The sequence below is a fragment of the Trichechus manatus genome, unplaced genomic scaffold (assembly GCF_000243295.1).
Source record: "Trichechus manatus latirostris isolate Lorelei unplaced genomic scaffold, TriManLat1.0 scaffold00016, whole genome shotgun sequence".
NCBI classification, from domain to species: Eukaryota; Metazoa; Chordata; class Mammalia; order Sirenia; family Trichechidae; genus Trichechus; species Trichechus manatus.
The window spans coordinates 8,221,979-8,236,572 of NW_004443952.1; the positions used below are offsets into that span (position 1 = coordinate 8,221,979).

Consider the following 14,594-nt stretch of genomic DNA (forward strand, 5'->3'; position numbering starts at 1 on the left):
GTCTTAAAGACCCATGGCCCATGCTAATCTTCACAATTTACCACTCTCTTAATACATGATTTACCTATTGTTTCATGTGTTCAAACTGACTATCTCAGAAAAATAATGTTTTCTGAGAGTAGAGACTATGACTTAAAGAATTAAGAACTGAGTAGAATCTTTGAGGTCATCTACCAGTTTTTCCCAGCCATACCTGTATCATTCCTGTAGTGGTATCTGGATTTTGAAGGCTCCTTACTGGACTTAAGGCAATGTTTCTCATCTTTTTTAGCCATGCCCTTCTTGTCCAGAGGTTTTGATCTGGATTTAGAGAGTGAGGAGGTTACCTCCCTTCCCCATGCAGAATTATTTTTGTAGCCTAACCTATATATATACATATTTTTTGAAGAAATACTCTTTTTTTTAATTGTGCTTTAAGTGAAAGTTTACGGCTTGAATTAGTTTCTCATATAAAAATTTATACACACATTGTTATGTGACCCTAGTTGCTATCCCTATAATATGTCAGCATACTCCTTTCCACCCCAGATTTCCTGTGTCCATTCAACCATCTCCTGTCCCTTTTTGCCCTCTCATCTCGCCTCCGGACAGGAGCTGCCCACTTAGTCTCATGTATCTACTTGAGCTAAGAAGCACTCTCTTCACGAGTATTGTTTTATGTCTTATAGTCCAGTCTAATCTTTGTCTGAAGAGTTGGCTTTGGGAATGGCTTTAGTTCTGAGTTAACAGAGAGTCTGGGGGCCATGTCTTCCGAGGTTCCTCCAGTTTCAGTCAGACCATTAAGTCTGGTCTTTTTACAAGAATTTGAGTTCTGTACCCCAGTCTTCTGCTCCATCAGGGACTCTCTGTTGTGTTCCCTGTCAGGGCAGTCATTGGTGGTAGCCGGGCACCATCTAGTTCTTCTGGTCTCAGGCTGATGGAGTCTGTGGTTTAAGTGGCCCAGAAATACTGTTTTTAATATTTTGTGTTTTAGGTGAAAGTTTATACGGCAAATTAGATTCCCATTCAACAGTTCATACACAAATTGTTCTGTGACATTGGTTATAGTCCCCACAATGTGTCAGCACTCTCATTGTTTCCACTCCACCTGTCCTGTTTCCATACATCCAGTTTCCCTGCCCTTCCTTGCTTTCTCATCTTTGCTTTTGTGTAAATGTTGACCTTTTGGTCTAGTATAGTTGATTGTTTAAAGGAGCACGTTTACTAAGGTGTTATTGTTTATTTTATAGGTCAATCTATTATTTGGCTGAAAGATGATCTCTGGGAGTGGCCTCAGTTCCAGGTTAAAAGGGTGTCTTAGGGCGATAGTGCTGGGGGTTCCCCCAGCCTCTATCAGTCCAGTAAGTCTGGTCTTTTTTATGAATTTGAGTTTTCTACATTTTTCTCCCATTCTAACTGAGACCTTCTGTTGTGTCCCTGGTCAAAATGGTCAGTAGTGGTAGCCGGACACCATCTAGTTCTGGTCTCAGGCTAGAAGAGGCTGTGGTTCACATGGGCCATTAGTCCTGTGTACTAATTTCTTTTCTGAGTCTTTGGTTTCCTTCACTCTCCTCTGCTCCAGACAGGACGAGACCAATAGTTGTTTCATAGATGGCTGCTCACAAACTTTTAAGAACCCAGGCACTACTCACAAAACTAGGATGTAGAACATTATCTCTATGAACTAAGTTATGCCAGTTGACCTAGTTGATCCACAAACTAGCCTAGCCTATTTTTACAGATGGTGAAAATGAGGCTTGTCAGGGATAAATGATTTGTTCAAGATCTTACCGTTTATGAAAACAGATCCTGTTCCAGTGGCCTGCAGCCTTGCTTCTGTTTATTTCTATGCTTTTTACAGCATTTAGCACAATGCCATGTGCCTGGAAGGCACTCAAAATCTTTTTTTTACTTTTTATTGAAGTATATATCTACTAAAAAGTACAAGTAAGTGTTGAGCCTAATGAATTTTTACAAACTAAACAGCCATTATCCTATACCTAGACCAATAAGCAACATTACCAGCACCCTCATTACCAGGATACTCAGAAGTCCCCTCAGGCTCCGTTCCCATCACTCCCCACCTCTACAGCAATAACTTTTATCCTGACTTCCAACAGCACAAATTAATTTTGCCTGGTTTTGTACTTCATATATAAACAAAATCATACACTATGTACTGTTTTGTGTCTGACTTTTTGCTCAACATTATGTTTAAGATTTATCCATATTGTTGCTTTCACAATACTTTTCTATAAATAAAAGTGAAAGGTTAAAGTAAAATCACTAAAAAAAAAATTTGGGAACAGGTCTTTCAGTCAAGAGAAAGACATGGAAAAAACAGATTACACCAAACAGCAACATTTTAAGGTTTTCTACTCTTCTGTCTTTATTTTTAGTTATGAATTTACTGAGAGATGGAAAAGTGTCATGAGAGAAATCTTCTGCAGGCACCTAAACTGAAAAAGCAAAACAAGAATTACCCCTGTGAGCGGAAGGCCCATGTTTTTTCAGCAGGCGTTGCAGAGAAAGACCACTGTGTCATGGGGCAAGTTATCTAATCTCCCTGGAGATTGTTTCCCAGTCTGTGAAATGAGGATGGTAATATAGTCATTGTCAAGATTTAATCAGTGTAAAATTCATGCTACTGTCCCTGAGTCTTTAGTGCACAACTTCCTTTCCACCTCCTTCCTTGCTGGAACAGATCAAACTCATAGTTGGGAATTAAGCAGTATCATATTTCCCTAGCGTTAAATTCTTATACTCCTTTAATTTAAAAAATAAAGAGGTATAAAATAGATTTGGGGTACAGATTTTGAGAAATAAAAATCTGAAAATAAGTGTAATTCGACCCACTGCCATCCTTTACAGTTCAAAGTCAACTTTTTATAATCCCTGACACATCTTTCCAAAGCATTCCTTTGCTGGGTTGATGATCCTGGACCCCTACTCCACTTATCTAGTCTTACCCGTTACCCTAGACCCTAAAAGCCTCACGGATCCTTCCTGCCCCTGCTTATACTCTGTCCCACCTCCCCACGGCACTTCGGTCAGCTCTTTCATTGTACTCATTATATAGGCAGGTCTGATACCCCTATCAGACTTGGAGCTTTTCTAAAATGCCCCTATCTTTCACATCTCCTGGCCCATGGCACAGAATCGGTGCCGAGTGATTAAGCTGGAATAAATTTTCTCTGAAAACTTGGAAGGCAGTCTGATGCTGAACTCAACTGTAAAATGTTCAGTCCGCAAAAATGGATTTAGCTATTGTGTTGAGCATTATGGTGTTGTTTTAACGTCCTTGACATGCCATTATTCTTTCAACAACTGACAAGTGCCAAATATGCATCAGTCTGGGAACAGAAGGAATGTAAGTGAACCTCCAGCTGTAACCTCCTCCCAAGCCGGCTGACAACAAATTTCCCTTGAGCAGCAAGCCTGCGCCACCCCACGTGGGCTCCCTCGGGCCTTGCTCTGCCCAACCTCTGGCCAGGGAGCGGGGAGGGGTGGGCCCTCCAGCACTTCGGCACATGCGATTGGCCAAGGCTCGCGCCCATGTGCGTGGGCGGTACAAAGGCCGGAGCTGACCAGTCCTCCTGTAAAGTGCCCGCAGGGGCGTGGTCTTCACCCTAAAGGGGTCGGGCCGTGGGAGGAGGAAGCTGCTTCCGGGCGAGATGCCCCGCCCCCACGTTGGCCCCCGGAGGCTGGAGCTGGCGACTGAGGTGGCGGGAGCAGCGGCTCGGTTCCCTTAGGGAGGCAGGTGAGCATGGGGGAGCCGGACTGGACATGGCATACTTGGAGGGTGGCTCCAGGGCGAGGCGGAGGCTGTGGCACCAAGAACTCTGTGCAACCCAGATTGTGCTCTGCTCCTGAAGCGCAGTCGGTGCAGCTGGGGACGGAGTCCCTGTGGGACCCGTTTGGGCTCTTAAAGGTAGATGGTTCTGCTCCTGCCGGGGGTGGGGGCTCTGCGTGCCATAGCGCTTAGGGGCACGGGTCTGGGCTCCGCGTCTATTCTGTGGGGTGCACCCTCTCGGAGACCGCGGGAGCAGTCTCCGTCAGTGCCGAGCTCTGGTGCCTCCGAGGATGGGGGAGGGAGGTGGAAACCATAACAGACGCTTTGTGCTAGGCATGGAAGTGCCTTACATGCATTGGCCCTTTCAGTCCTTACAGTAACCTATTGAGGTCAGTTCAAGTCCCCATTTACCAAATGAGGAAACTGAGGTCACACAGCTGGAAACTGACAGAACCAGGATGTGAACCCACTTCTGTTAGACTCCAAAGCCCACACGTGCTGCCCCTCCTGTAGCTAAGTCCAGAGTTGCAGTTCTACCTCTCCCTCCCCTACCCCCACCCATCATTCCTTTGAGTGCCTGACTAGCCCAGCTCTGCTGGTAAACAGTTTTGAGATCCGTCCTTAAAGTATCAAGGGAGTAATGGTGGACGTTCAAGACTGGGTGGCTGGAGACCTGAATTCTAGCCCCAGATCTGCCATTGACCTGCTGCCTGATTTTTTTTTTTTAATTAATTATTTGTGGTACAGATATATATAACAAAACAATTGCCATTTCAACATTTTTACATGTACAATTCAGCGACATTAATTGCATTCATCATGTTGTGCAACCATCCCCACTGGTTAGTGATCTTGGGCCAGTGTCTACCCTTCTCTGAGCCTAGTTTCACCATCATTTCAATGAGGGACTTGTAATCAACAAGCTTTAAGGAGCCTCTTAGGCAAGACGTTCTAGGAGTCTGTGGAAATGGTAAATTATCCTGGCTCCAAATGGCTAAGACCAGAGAGGGTTGGGCTCAGCAAGGACTGGGTCTTACTCTTCTCTTTAATCCCTGTATCCAACACTGTAGCAGGCCCAGAGTAGGTATTCAGGAAATGCAGGTTGAATAAATAGGCAGCCAGTCAGTCTGTCCGTTTTCATAACTGCCTGACAGTTGCTATCCTGGGCCCTTCTGGAGCTTTGGATTTCTCAGCACTGGTCACCCTTCTACCTAGCTGGCCCTCCTGACTGCCTCCTCCTCTGCCAGTGGCAGAGCCTGCCAAAGCTGGCAGCGGCTCCCAACCCTCGGTGCCAAGACCACAGCCTCTGGAATCCTTAGCAGAGCAAAACACGGGGATTCAAGCCCTGCAGCTCTTTCTCAGCCCCTCCTAGAGGCAACTGTCAGGGTGCAGTTTAGGCTACCCTCAGGTTGGGGATGTTGCTTTCTAAGTAAGGACATAAGCTTAACAACCAATCTGAAAAGCTACTTATCCTTCAGTGTCCCCTCTTCCATGAAGCTATCCTTGACTCTCAGAGAAACAGGTTCCTCCCCTAGCACCTGGTCCATCCTTCTACTCTAGTATCCAAGTGGTGATTGTTGCTCCTCCGCTACACTAAGCTACTGGAAGACAGGGACTCCACCACAGATATCCTGGAAGACCCTCCACCTGCATGGGTTTGAGTAGATGTGCTCCCTGATGGGTGTGGTGCAGAAGGCACATCTCTGTGCTGGCATGTTAGAAGATCTAGTTCCAGCCTAGCTCCACTCAATAAAAATAGCTGCTGGTTTACTGTGTGCCTTCTCAGTGCCAGACACACACCTCATCACTATCTCTAATCTTCTTTACCACCCTGCAAGTTTGATAGTATCATGCCCATTTTATAGAATACAAAATGGAGACTGAAAGGTTGACAACCTTGCCCATAGCCACACAGTAGAGCACAGACCAGAACCTGGGTCTGTTTGGCCCTAAAACATGAGTTCTTTGTGCATGGCCCTACTCTGCCTTCCAGCTGAATTCATCTGTTCTAATGTGGTGAGTGAGGGTCAGTGCTAAACACCATGGTGGCTTGCTTCTGTCTTCAGTGTGGTGTCATAGGGGTTAAGCTATGGTTAACAAACTCCCTTGGTTTGGGAGAAGTGCCCCATCCATGGTGTGAAAGTCTCCCAAATTTGAAAGTTTTCACAAAGCAAAACCCCGACCTGGATTTGGCTCTGCAAACTGATGTGACTCTGGTTCAGTGGACATTTTTCTACTTGACAGATGTTTAAGTACCTGTTGTAACGGATGACTCTCATGTGGCATAAGGGACAGGGCACTGGACTAGAAGCCAGGAGACCCTGGGTCATGTCCCACCTCTGTACCTGACTCACTTTGTGATGGTAAACAAGTCTCATCCCCTCTCTACACCCCCACTTTCTACATTAAAAAGTAAAAGATTAAACAGGATCGGTAACTTTTCAACTTTTTACTTTTTCAGGAATGACGCATGTTTCTCAAATCAAATCTCTCACTGACCCGTAAAATAAAAAACATAAAAACGTTAGTGTGCCCTACTCAGGCCTCCCCCTCACCACTCTCACCCCCCTCCAGCGCACCCTCTCCCCTGTCTCCTCAGAGCTCAATTTGGACTGCCATACTCTCCCAGGCAGCCCTGCCTGTTGCTTCTGATAAGCAGAGGCAGTTGCTTCTTCAGCCTCCAAAAGCAGATGGGAGTGGAATGCAGCTTTGGATTCCAGAAGCCAGGGGCCTGTGACAGGTTGTTCCTAGGAGGTGAATCAGAGACTTGTAGACCTGGCTTCAAAATCTGACTTGACTCTCCAGAATGGCATTGGGGAAATCACTTCACCTCTCTGAGCCTCAGTTTCGTTATCACTAAAAGTTGGGACAATCTTCTGTAATTAAATGAGATACTGTATATAAACTAACTAGTGCAGTGCCCAGCACATAATATGCACTCAGTATGTTTTTCTGCATTTCCCTCCATCTTTCCAGCCCCAAGGCAGAGAGAAGCATATTGAATCAAGTGTTTATCAGTACTGTGAGGTATAGTAGATAAAACTCTGTGCCTGGAGTCTATAGCAAGTTCAAATTCTGGATGTGTGTCCTTGCAGAAGTGAGCTGGGCTAACTCCTGGCAGACCTGAGAGCAAAGTCCTGCACAAAATCGGCAGTCAGGCCCCTAGATCTACTGAGTGATTGCTCATTTAGGGGATGGGGGCTAGCAGTATGATTACATCGTTGACGAGGCCTGGCCTGCCCTGTGTCGGATGGTGAGGCTGGCCCAGAGGGAGGCGGCAGGGTGGGTCCCTGTGTATGGCTCTTGATAACCTCAACCCTGCCAAAGAGGAGGACCTGATAAAATGCCTCCCCCTGCGCCAGCTGATTGGGAGGGAGCTAAAGGGTCCTGGGAGGCTGTGGGGAGAAAGGCAGCCTCAGTATACTAAAGGATTCCCCTGCCTGGGAGTTGACATACCAGGATTCTAAGCCTGCTATTTAGCCTCTAACGTGCTGTGTGACCTTGGGTGAGTGCCTGCCAGCTCCCACGTTCTGTGGCTCTTTTTTTTTTCTCCCCCACTTGGTTACTAGATGTTCCCCAGGCACCTCCAAAAGGAAGTGTCTAAAACGGAGCTCATCACCCCCTCCTCAGCCCTGCTCCCCACCACCCTCTTCCTGCCCTGTCCCTGTCAGGGACATCCATCCAGCCACAGCCTCTTGGCTGCCTTCCCCCTTAAACTGACCCTTCCCCACCTCTCAGACCCCTACAGCCTCCATGCTTCTCTGCTTCCGGTCTGCTCTGCTTAGGCTGCAAGATTTATCTTCCTAAAGCCAAGCTTTGACCAGCCCTCCAGGCGCCTGTGCAGAATCTTTTGTCTTCCTCAGTCTGCACTGAGGCCTCTGTAGTCTGGCGTCCCTCATCAGACCTGGCCTCCTTTCTTCCTCTCCTCCACTCCTCCTCCTCTTCACTATACACTTGTCTTGACTGCCTCCTCGATTGCTTCCTCATGTCCTCAGAACAGTCCATAGCCAATTCCTCCTTCCCACCTTTGCCCCTTGCTTCCCTTCCTGAAGGAACACTGTCCCCTTTGCCTCTGTCAAGCTGAATCCGCTCATCCTGCAGAACTGAGTTCAAGCCTCCATCTTCCAGCAAGCCTCTTCTGGCCTCCTAACTCATGTTCTAATACTCATGTCTCATTTATAGTCAGGGCCCTCCTCTCCGAAATGCACACAATAAGCTCTACCTCCTAGGACTGTTGTGTGGACTCGAAAATCGAAGTGTGAAAGGACCCGGTGTGGCCTGGCACACTAAGTAGGTGCTCAGGAAACAGTGTTAATGCCCCAGCTTCCTTCTGTCTTATTTGGTTGGCATTCCAGGCATGTTGTTTTGTACTTCATGTAATTAAATATTTACTGTGTGCCAGGCCCGGGGCAGAGTGCCCTGGGGGAGGTCAAAGGGAGCTAACCCTGGACCTTGCTCTGCAGGAGCTCTGTCTACTGGGATTAGATAACTCTACAAAGAACTGTTATGTAAGAGATTGTGATCTAGGCAGGAAGAGAAGCTTCTGTGGCAGAGGGGAGGAGGAGTGGCTCATGGAGAACCAGTAGGATTTGGGTGTGGGGAGATTGTGGGGAGAGCAGGAGCCTTCTAAAGGTAAAGGGAGCAGGGTGAGCAGAGCAAGAAGGTGGCTTGTGTTTATGAATCAGCAGGTTGGCTCCTTGGGCTGGAAAAGACAGGGCTTTGGTGGCCACTCTGCAGCGCGTGTGTGTACGTGTTTCTGTATGTGTCTCTCTGTCATGCACAGTGCTGTTTGATCCTCTTAGTGTGTGTCATGCGTGACACAAAGTCCATGTGCCAAGGTGTTAACAGTGCTGCTCTCTAGAAGTAGAATTACAGGGAATGTTTCTCTTTTTGCTTATCTATAATTTTCTAAAATTTCTGCTGTAAACATGGAACTTTTTCATGAAATAAACAAAGGTTAAATGTTGGCTAGATCATTACTTCTCAAATTATCTGTGAGGGAGGACCAGTTCTTTTTTCCCCCCAATCCATCATAGATGGATTATTTGATAAAGTATAATAAAAATAAGTTACTAGAAAAATGTTATTTCTTTAAAAAGTAGCCATACAAAATACAAGCCCAAGTTTTATATTAGAGTCAATAGACCTAAAATTACTTTGTCATATTGCTATGAAAGTTCCTAAAGGCTTACTTTCATGTCTCCACTCAGCAGGGTTTGATGGATCACATTCTGAGTAGAACTAGGCTAAAGACCGGGGGAGGGAGGGATCTGGAAGGGCCTGGAAGGGTTGACCATCTCCTGGGGACAAGGACCATGTCTTATGTGCCTCCCGCCACCCCCACAGGGCTAAGCATACAGCCAGCACCCCAGGAGCTCTCCATTCTGCCTGGCTACCCTGTGCCCCACTGAGGCCATACCATGCAGCCCCGGTCTGTCCTGCACAGTGGCTACTTCCACCCACTGCTTCGGACCTGGCAGGTAGCCACCACCACCCTCAACGCCTCCAACCTCATCTATCCCATCTTTGTCACGTGAGTTCCCAGGAATGGGCCAGGCCTCAGATCTGCTGGGGTGGGGTGGGTGTCAGTGTTGCTGGGGGTGGTACAGGGGGCTGTCAGCTTGAAACTCAGATGACCCTTCTGTTGGAAGTGGCCTACTGAGTTAAGGACAGCAGTCTTAGGAACAAAATAAACCTTGAAAAGAACTCAATCTTTCCATCATGGAAAATGAGAAGAATAACCCTTGACTGCCATCCTGAGCTTTTGCAATAAGATAAAAGGTGTTTTGTTGATTGCAAAGTGCATGTACATGTAATAGGTGGCAATCATGATTATTAATAGCAACGGCATGCATTTATTGAGTACTTACTGTGTACCAGGTACTATGCTGAATGCCTACACACATTATCTTATTCAATCCTGACAGCATTCAGAAGAAGAAGGTACAGGTATTATCCCCTAGAATATCAGCCCCGTGAGGGCAGGGATTTTTGTCTGCCTTGTTCACTGCTGTATCTCTAGAGCCTAGAACCGTGCCTGGCACGTAAGTGCTCAGTAAATATTTGTTGAATGAATGAGTCCACCTAGGTTACAAATGAGGAGTCTGAGACTCAAAAGAGATGATACAACTTGGCCAAACCCATCCAGTTACTAAGTGGAAGAGCTGGGCTAGGAAGCGTGGGTCACCTGACATCAGATTCCACATTCTAAACTACTTGACTTGCTCCTATGACTGCTGTTCTTTTAGTATAACTGCTCTCGTTGTCACTGTTATTCTTGTTCCTGTTATTATTTCAGGCCCTGGGCTTGGCCAGGCAGGGAAGCCAGACACTGATCCCATTCTCCTCCCACCATCTCCACTTCCATATTCCTTCCCATCCCCCAGTCATCCCTCTCAGTCACCCCCTCACCCACTGGTCCTTCCCACAGCTACCAATCCATAGCCCACCCCCACTCTTACAGGGACGTTCCTGATGATGTACAGCCTATCGCGAGCCTCCCAGGAGTGGCCAGGTAGGAGACATGGTGGGGAGGGCAAGGGGATGGTGGAGGAAGGAGTTTCACAGGTGGAGGTGCCAGAAGGCAGAAGCAGACCCAGGAGATGGAAGACCTAGAGAGGCAGACTTCATCTCAGTAGAGAAGAGTTTTCTTAGAGTCAAAGCTGTTCCACAATAGAAGAGGCAGCCTTGTAAAGTAATGAGCTACCTATCACAAGAGGCATCGTAACAGAGGCTAGTTGCTGGCTGGATGGGGCTGCTGCAGAGGGGATCTGAACTTCAGATGGGGGCTCAATAGGAGAACCTTGGAGGGGCCTTCCACAGCTGAATTCCATAGCCCTGCTACTTAGGGCTCAGTTTCTCCATCTATTGTGTGTGTTCCTGTCCCTTCCCTGTACTGTGGCTGCGGGGCTTGAACCCTTGTGGTGCTGTGTGCAGCTTGGCTCTTAAGAGAAGCACAGTGCTGGGGCGGGGGGTGGAGATCTTTGCCTAGGACCTGCCTCACTTCAGCCCCTCCACCCGACTCCACACCACCCAGGTATGGTGTGAACAGGCTAGAAGAGATGCTGAAGCCCCTGGTGGAAGAGGGCCTGCGCTGCGTCCTGATCTTTGGCGTCCCCAGCAGAGTTCCCAAGGTAAAGAATTGGAGAAACGATTGAGAGGGGAGGGGAGAGGACACTGGGTGAGGGCGAGCTGAGGTTCCACACTGACCACACCCTGACCCAGGCCCTCTGCTGGCCCTGGGGCCACAGGTCTCTTCCCTAAGACAGCACCTGTGAAGATTCAGAAAGCTGAGTAGGGCCATGACACCCTGACTGGGCAAGTCAAGTCCCCTGTGTGGGCCTCTGTTGCCCCCTCTGTAAAATGGGGACAGTCCTCCCTGTGCTTCCCCATCCAGGGGCTGTGACGGTAAGAGTAGAGGGCCAGGCTGCACTTTGTGATGGCTGGCTTTCGCGCCTTCCCGAAAGCTTCCTGTAACAGACATGATGCTTTGTCCTTCCCCTGCACCTAGGATGAGCGGGGCTCTGCAGCCGACTCTGAGGACTCCCCAGCTATCGAGGCGATCCGCCTGTTGCGGAAGACCTTCCCCAGCCTCCTGGTGGCCTGTGACGTCTGCCTGTGCCCCTACACTTCCCATGGTCACTGTGGTGCGCTTCCCCCACTGGCCAGCCCTGCTGCTACCCGCAATCCCAGTGCCCAGTTCTCCCCGGGATAGGGATGTACCAGGGCCCAAGGTACTCCCCAAAACCGAGCCCTCTGTCCTCCAGGGCTCCTGAGTGAGAATGGGGTATTCCGGGCCGAGGAGAGCCGCCAGCGACTGGCAGAGGTGGCACTGGCCTATGCTAAGGCAGGTACGTGAGCCAGCCAGCAGGGAGTTGGCAGGGAGCCTCTAGGTCAGGGAGGTGGCAGAGTGGACAGGAGGGTCCCAGAGTTCTGAAGGCCACCCTCTGCCCCTCAGGATGTCAGGTGATAGCCCCGTCGGACATGATGGATGGACGCGTGGAAGCCATCAAGGAGGCCCTGATGGCACATGGACTTGGCAACAGGGTACAGGGCAGGGAGTGCAGGCTATGCGCAGGAGGAGCGTAGGGAGGTGAGGAGAGAGCTTGGATCAGCCCTGCCCTCCAGAGCTGCCAAGAATCGCAGAACTGAGGACAAGACTGGATGAGGCCTTTGGGATCCATCCTTACCTCTGTTCCTCAGATGGGAAATCAAAGCCCAGAGCTCCAAAGGACTTGTCTAGTGATGCGGTGGGGCTGGGATGAGAACACAGGCACTCTTCTTCCCAGCCTAGGTCCTTTCTGTCCCTGCCACATCACCTGGGACGTCTAGAGAGGACTGGCTGAGCCCGGGCCCATTGTTTTCCGCAGGTGTCGGTGATGAGCTATAGTGCCAAGTTTGCTTCCTGTTTCTATGGACCTTTCCGGTAAGTGGGTACAAACAGGGGTCTGCTGTTAAATCCGTGGTCATTTAGCCCAAAGCTGGGGCCCATCTTCATGACTCTGCTTTGCAGAGATGCAGCTCAGTCAAGCCCAGCTTTTGGAGACCGCCGCTGCTACCAGCTGCCCCCCGGAGCACGAGGCCTGGCCCTTCGAGCGGTGGTGAGTGACCAGGGCTTGAGCCCCGCCAGTCTTTCTCCTTCCCTTCCCTCCACTCCCCAGCACTGCCAACACCATACCCTCATCCCTTAGGACCGGGATGTACGGGAAGGAGCCGACATGCTCATGGTGAAGCCAGGGATGCCCTACCTGGACATGGTGCGGGAGGTGAAGGACAAGGTGAGCACAGAGCAGAGGCAAGTGGGGGCTCAGGGAGATGAGAGTTTACCCAGAGACTCTGCGACCTTAGATTAAGGGACTGCAGAATCTCAGAGTTGGGAGGGATCTGCCCCTGAATCTTCTTCACATCTCTGCCCAGGTATAACTATGGGCTTAACAGCTCAAGCAAGTGCCAGGCTGCCAGCAGTAGTGGCTCAGGGCATGGGGTGGTCCCAGACTGGGCAGGGAGGAAAGGACGCTCCCAGAGGCACCCCCGTCCTCTACTTCAACCTTGTCTGCCTGTTGCTGCTTCTCTGTAGCACCCTGAGCTCCCTCTCGCTGTGTACCATGTTTCTGGAGAGTTTGCCATGCTGTGGCACGGAGCCCAGGCTGGGGCATTTGATCTCAAGGCTGCCGTACTGGAGGCCATGACCGCTTTCCGCAGAGCAGGTAAGCAGGCGAGAGTGGGCTTTTTTGACCTGTGCCTTGGTGACTGATAGGCACTTTGCCGAAATAGGGAAATGAAGTCATGAGGCAGCCAAGAAATAGCAGTGATATAAACCCAGATTGCGGAAGGGATGTAGATCTGCAGAACAGAACACCGAAGGAAGAGTGAGGAAGGCAGAACCCCCATCACTTTTCCCAAGGCTTGTGAGGCCTGGGGAAAGCCACTTCTCTGAGCCTCAGTGTCCTCACCTATAAAGTGGGGATAAGATACCTGGTGCGTGCTTGTCGCGAGGATTACAAGAGATACCGTATGTAACTGGCATATGCTTATCACTCCATCAGAGGGAGCTGGTTTTGTTGGTATGGCACACCAGTGTGGGAAGGGCACTTACTGCTTGTCTATTTCCCCCACCATGCATTTTATACGTGAACAAACTGAGGCCCAGAAAGAGAAAATGACTTGCCCAAGGTCACACAGCATATAGGGCTAGAACTGACTGGAGCTGGGCTCAGTGTTACATTGTGACACCCATAGGCCATGTCTCTTCGTGGCAGCCAGAGGCCCTTCCTCCCTCCCTGGCCCTCATCTCCCAGAAGCTGTGCCAAGAGCTGATACGCCACCAGTTTCTGCGTCTCTCCCACCACAGGTGCTGACATCATCATCACCTACTACACGCCTCAGCTATTGCGGTGGCTGAAGGAGGAGTGAGGGACAGAGTGTGCAAGACCCAAGAACTACAATTCAGCAGAATTCCTGGGGCCTTGGAGAAATGAAAACCAAAGTAAATGCTGCTTTTAGAACTGTGCCCTTGTGCCCTCTTCCTGCTCACATGCTGGTGGTTTCTGTGAGCATGCTACATCTTTCCCCTTCAACCACATCCTCACGACTCTCCAGAGGTTCCCTACCCCTCCCCTGGGTCAGCCCCCAGGCTCACTTCTGCCACCTCCAGCCCCTGTCTCTCGTGTGCCTTCAGCTTGAAAGCAGCCAGGAGGTATGGCTGCAGGCTTGCGGGCCTGCAAGGAGAGGGGCTTGGAGCATTAGGGAAGAGGAGAACAGTTGGATCCTAAGAAGCCCTGGAAACCCCAGGGCCTCTGGCAGCAGAGCTGGGCACTGGACTGAGACCTGGATTGATATCACTGGGTATACAGTTGAGATTTGCTGCAATTCCACTGGAAGGCATTTCCCACACAGGCTGCTTGCAATGTCCCGTTCTACTCTGAGCCATAAACCCAGAGAGGAATTACTCATTAATGAGCAGAAACGTTGCCGGAGAATCAAAATTCAGAAGCAAAGAGAAATTCCCTGACTGTTGGAGATGCTACCACCAAAAAAAGGCTTTTTATTCAAGAGAGATTTGTTGAGAACCTGGGCTGGGCACTGGGGATACAGCAAGACTGACCTCAGCTTGTCAGTCTTTATGAAATTTATACAAGGAGAGTGGGGAGACAGACAACAGTAAGAAAACAGACAAATAAAGCAGTTACAAACCATAATAAGTGCTTCAAAGGAAACAGACTGAGATAGAGAATAACAGGGGAGGGTCTTCTCTTGAGAGGGTGGTCAGAGCCCCCCTGAGGTTGAGACCTGTGAGGGACAAAGGAAGATCCCTGCAGAGAAT

General features: G+C 49.4%; 1 protein-coding gene across 2 annotated transcripts; it reads left to right on the forward strand.

Annotated features, from left to right (window-relative positions):
- Positions 1–9,129: 9,129 nt before the first annotated feature.
- ALAD (aminolevulinate dehydratase) lies at positions 9,130–14,594 on the forward strand. 2 transcript variants are annotated; one of them, XM_004372141.2, is made up of 11 exons: positions 9,137–9,305; positions 10,236–10,286; positions 10,809–10,905; positions 11,283–11,418; positions 11,539–11,622; positions 11,730–11,818; positions 12,142–12,197; positions 12,285–12,372; positions 12,463–12,549; positions 12,849–12,978; positions 13,623–14,594. In XM_004372141.2, the coding sequence occupies exons 1-11, from the start codon at positions 9,193–9,195 to the stop codon at positions 13,682–13,684; spliced, it is 993 nt and encodes a 330-aa protein (XP_004372198.1). In that variant the 5' UTR covers positions 9,137–9,192; the 3' UTR covers positions 13,685–14,594. The 2 variants fall into 2 exon arrangements, with proteins under 2 accessions (XP_004372199.1, XP_004372198.1); XM_004372142.2 differs by lacking the exon at positions 10,236–10,286 and having other exon boundaries at positions 9,130–9,305.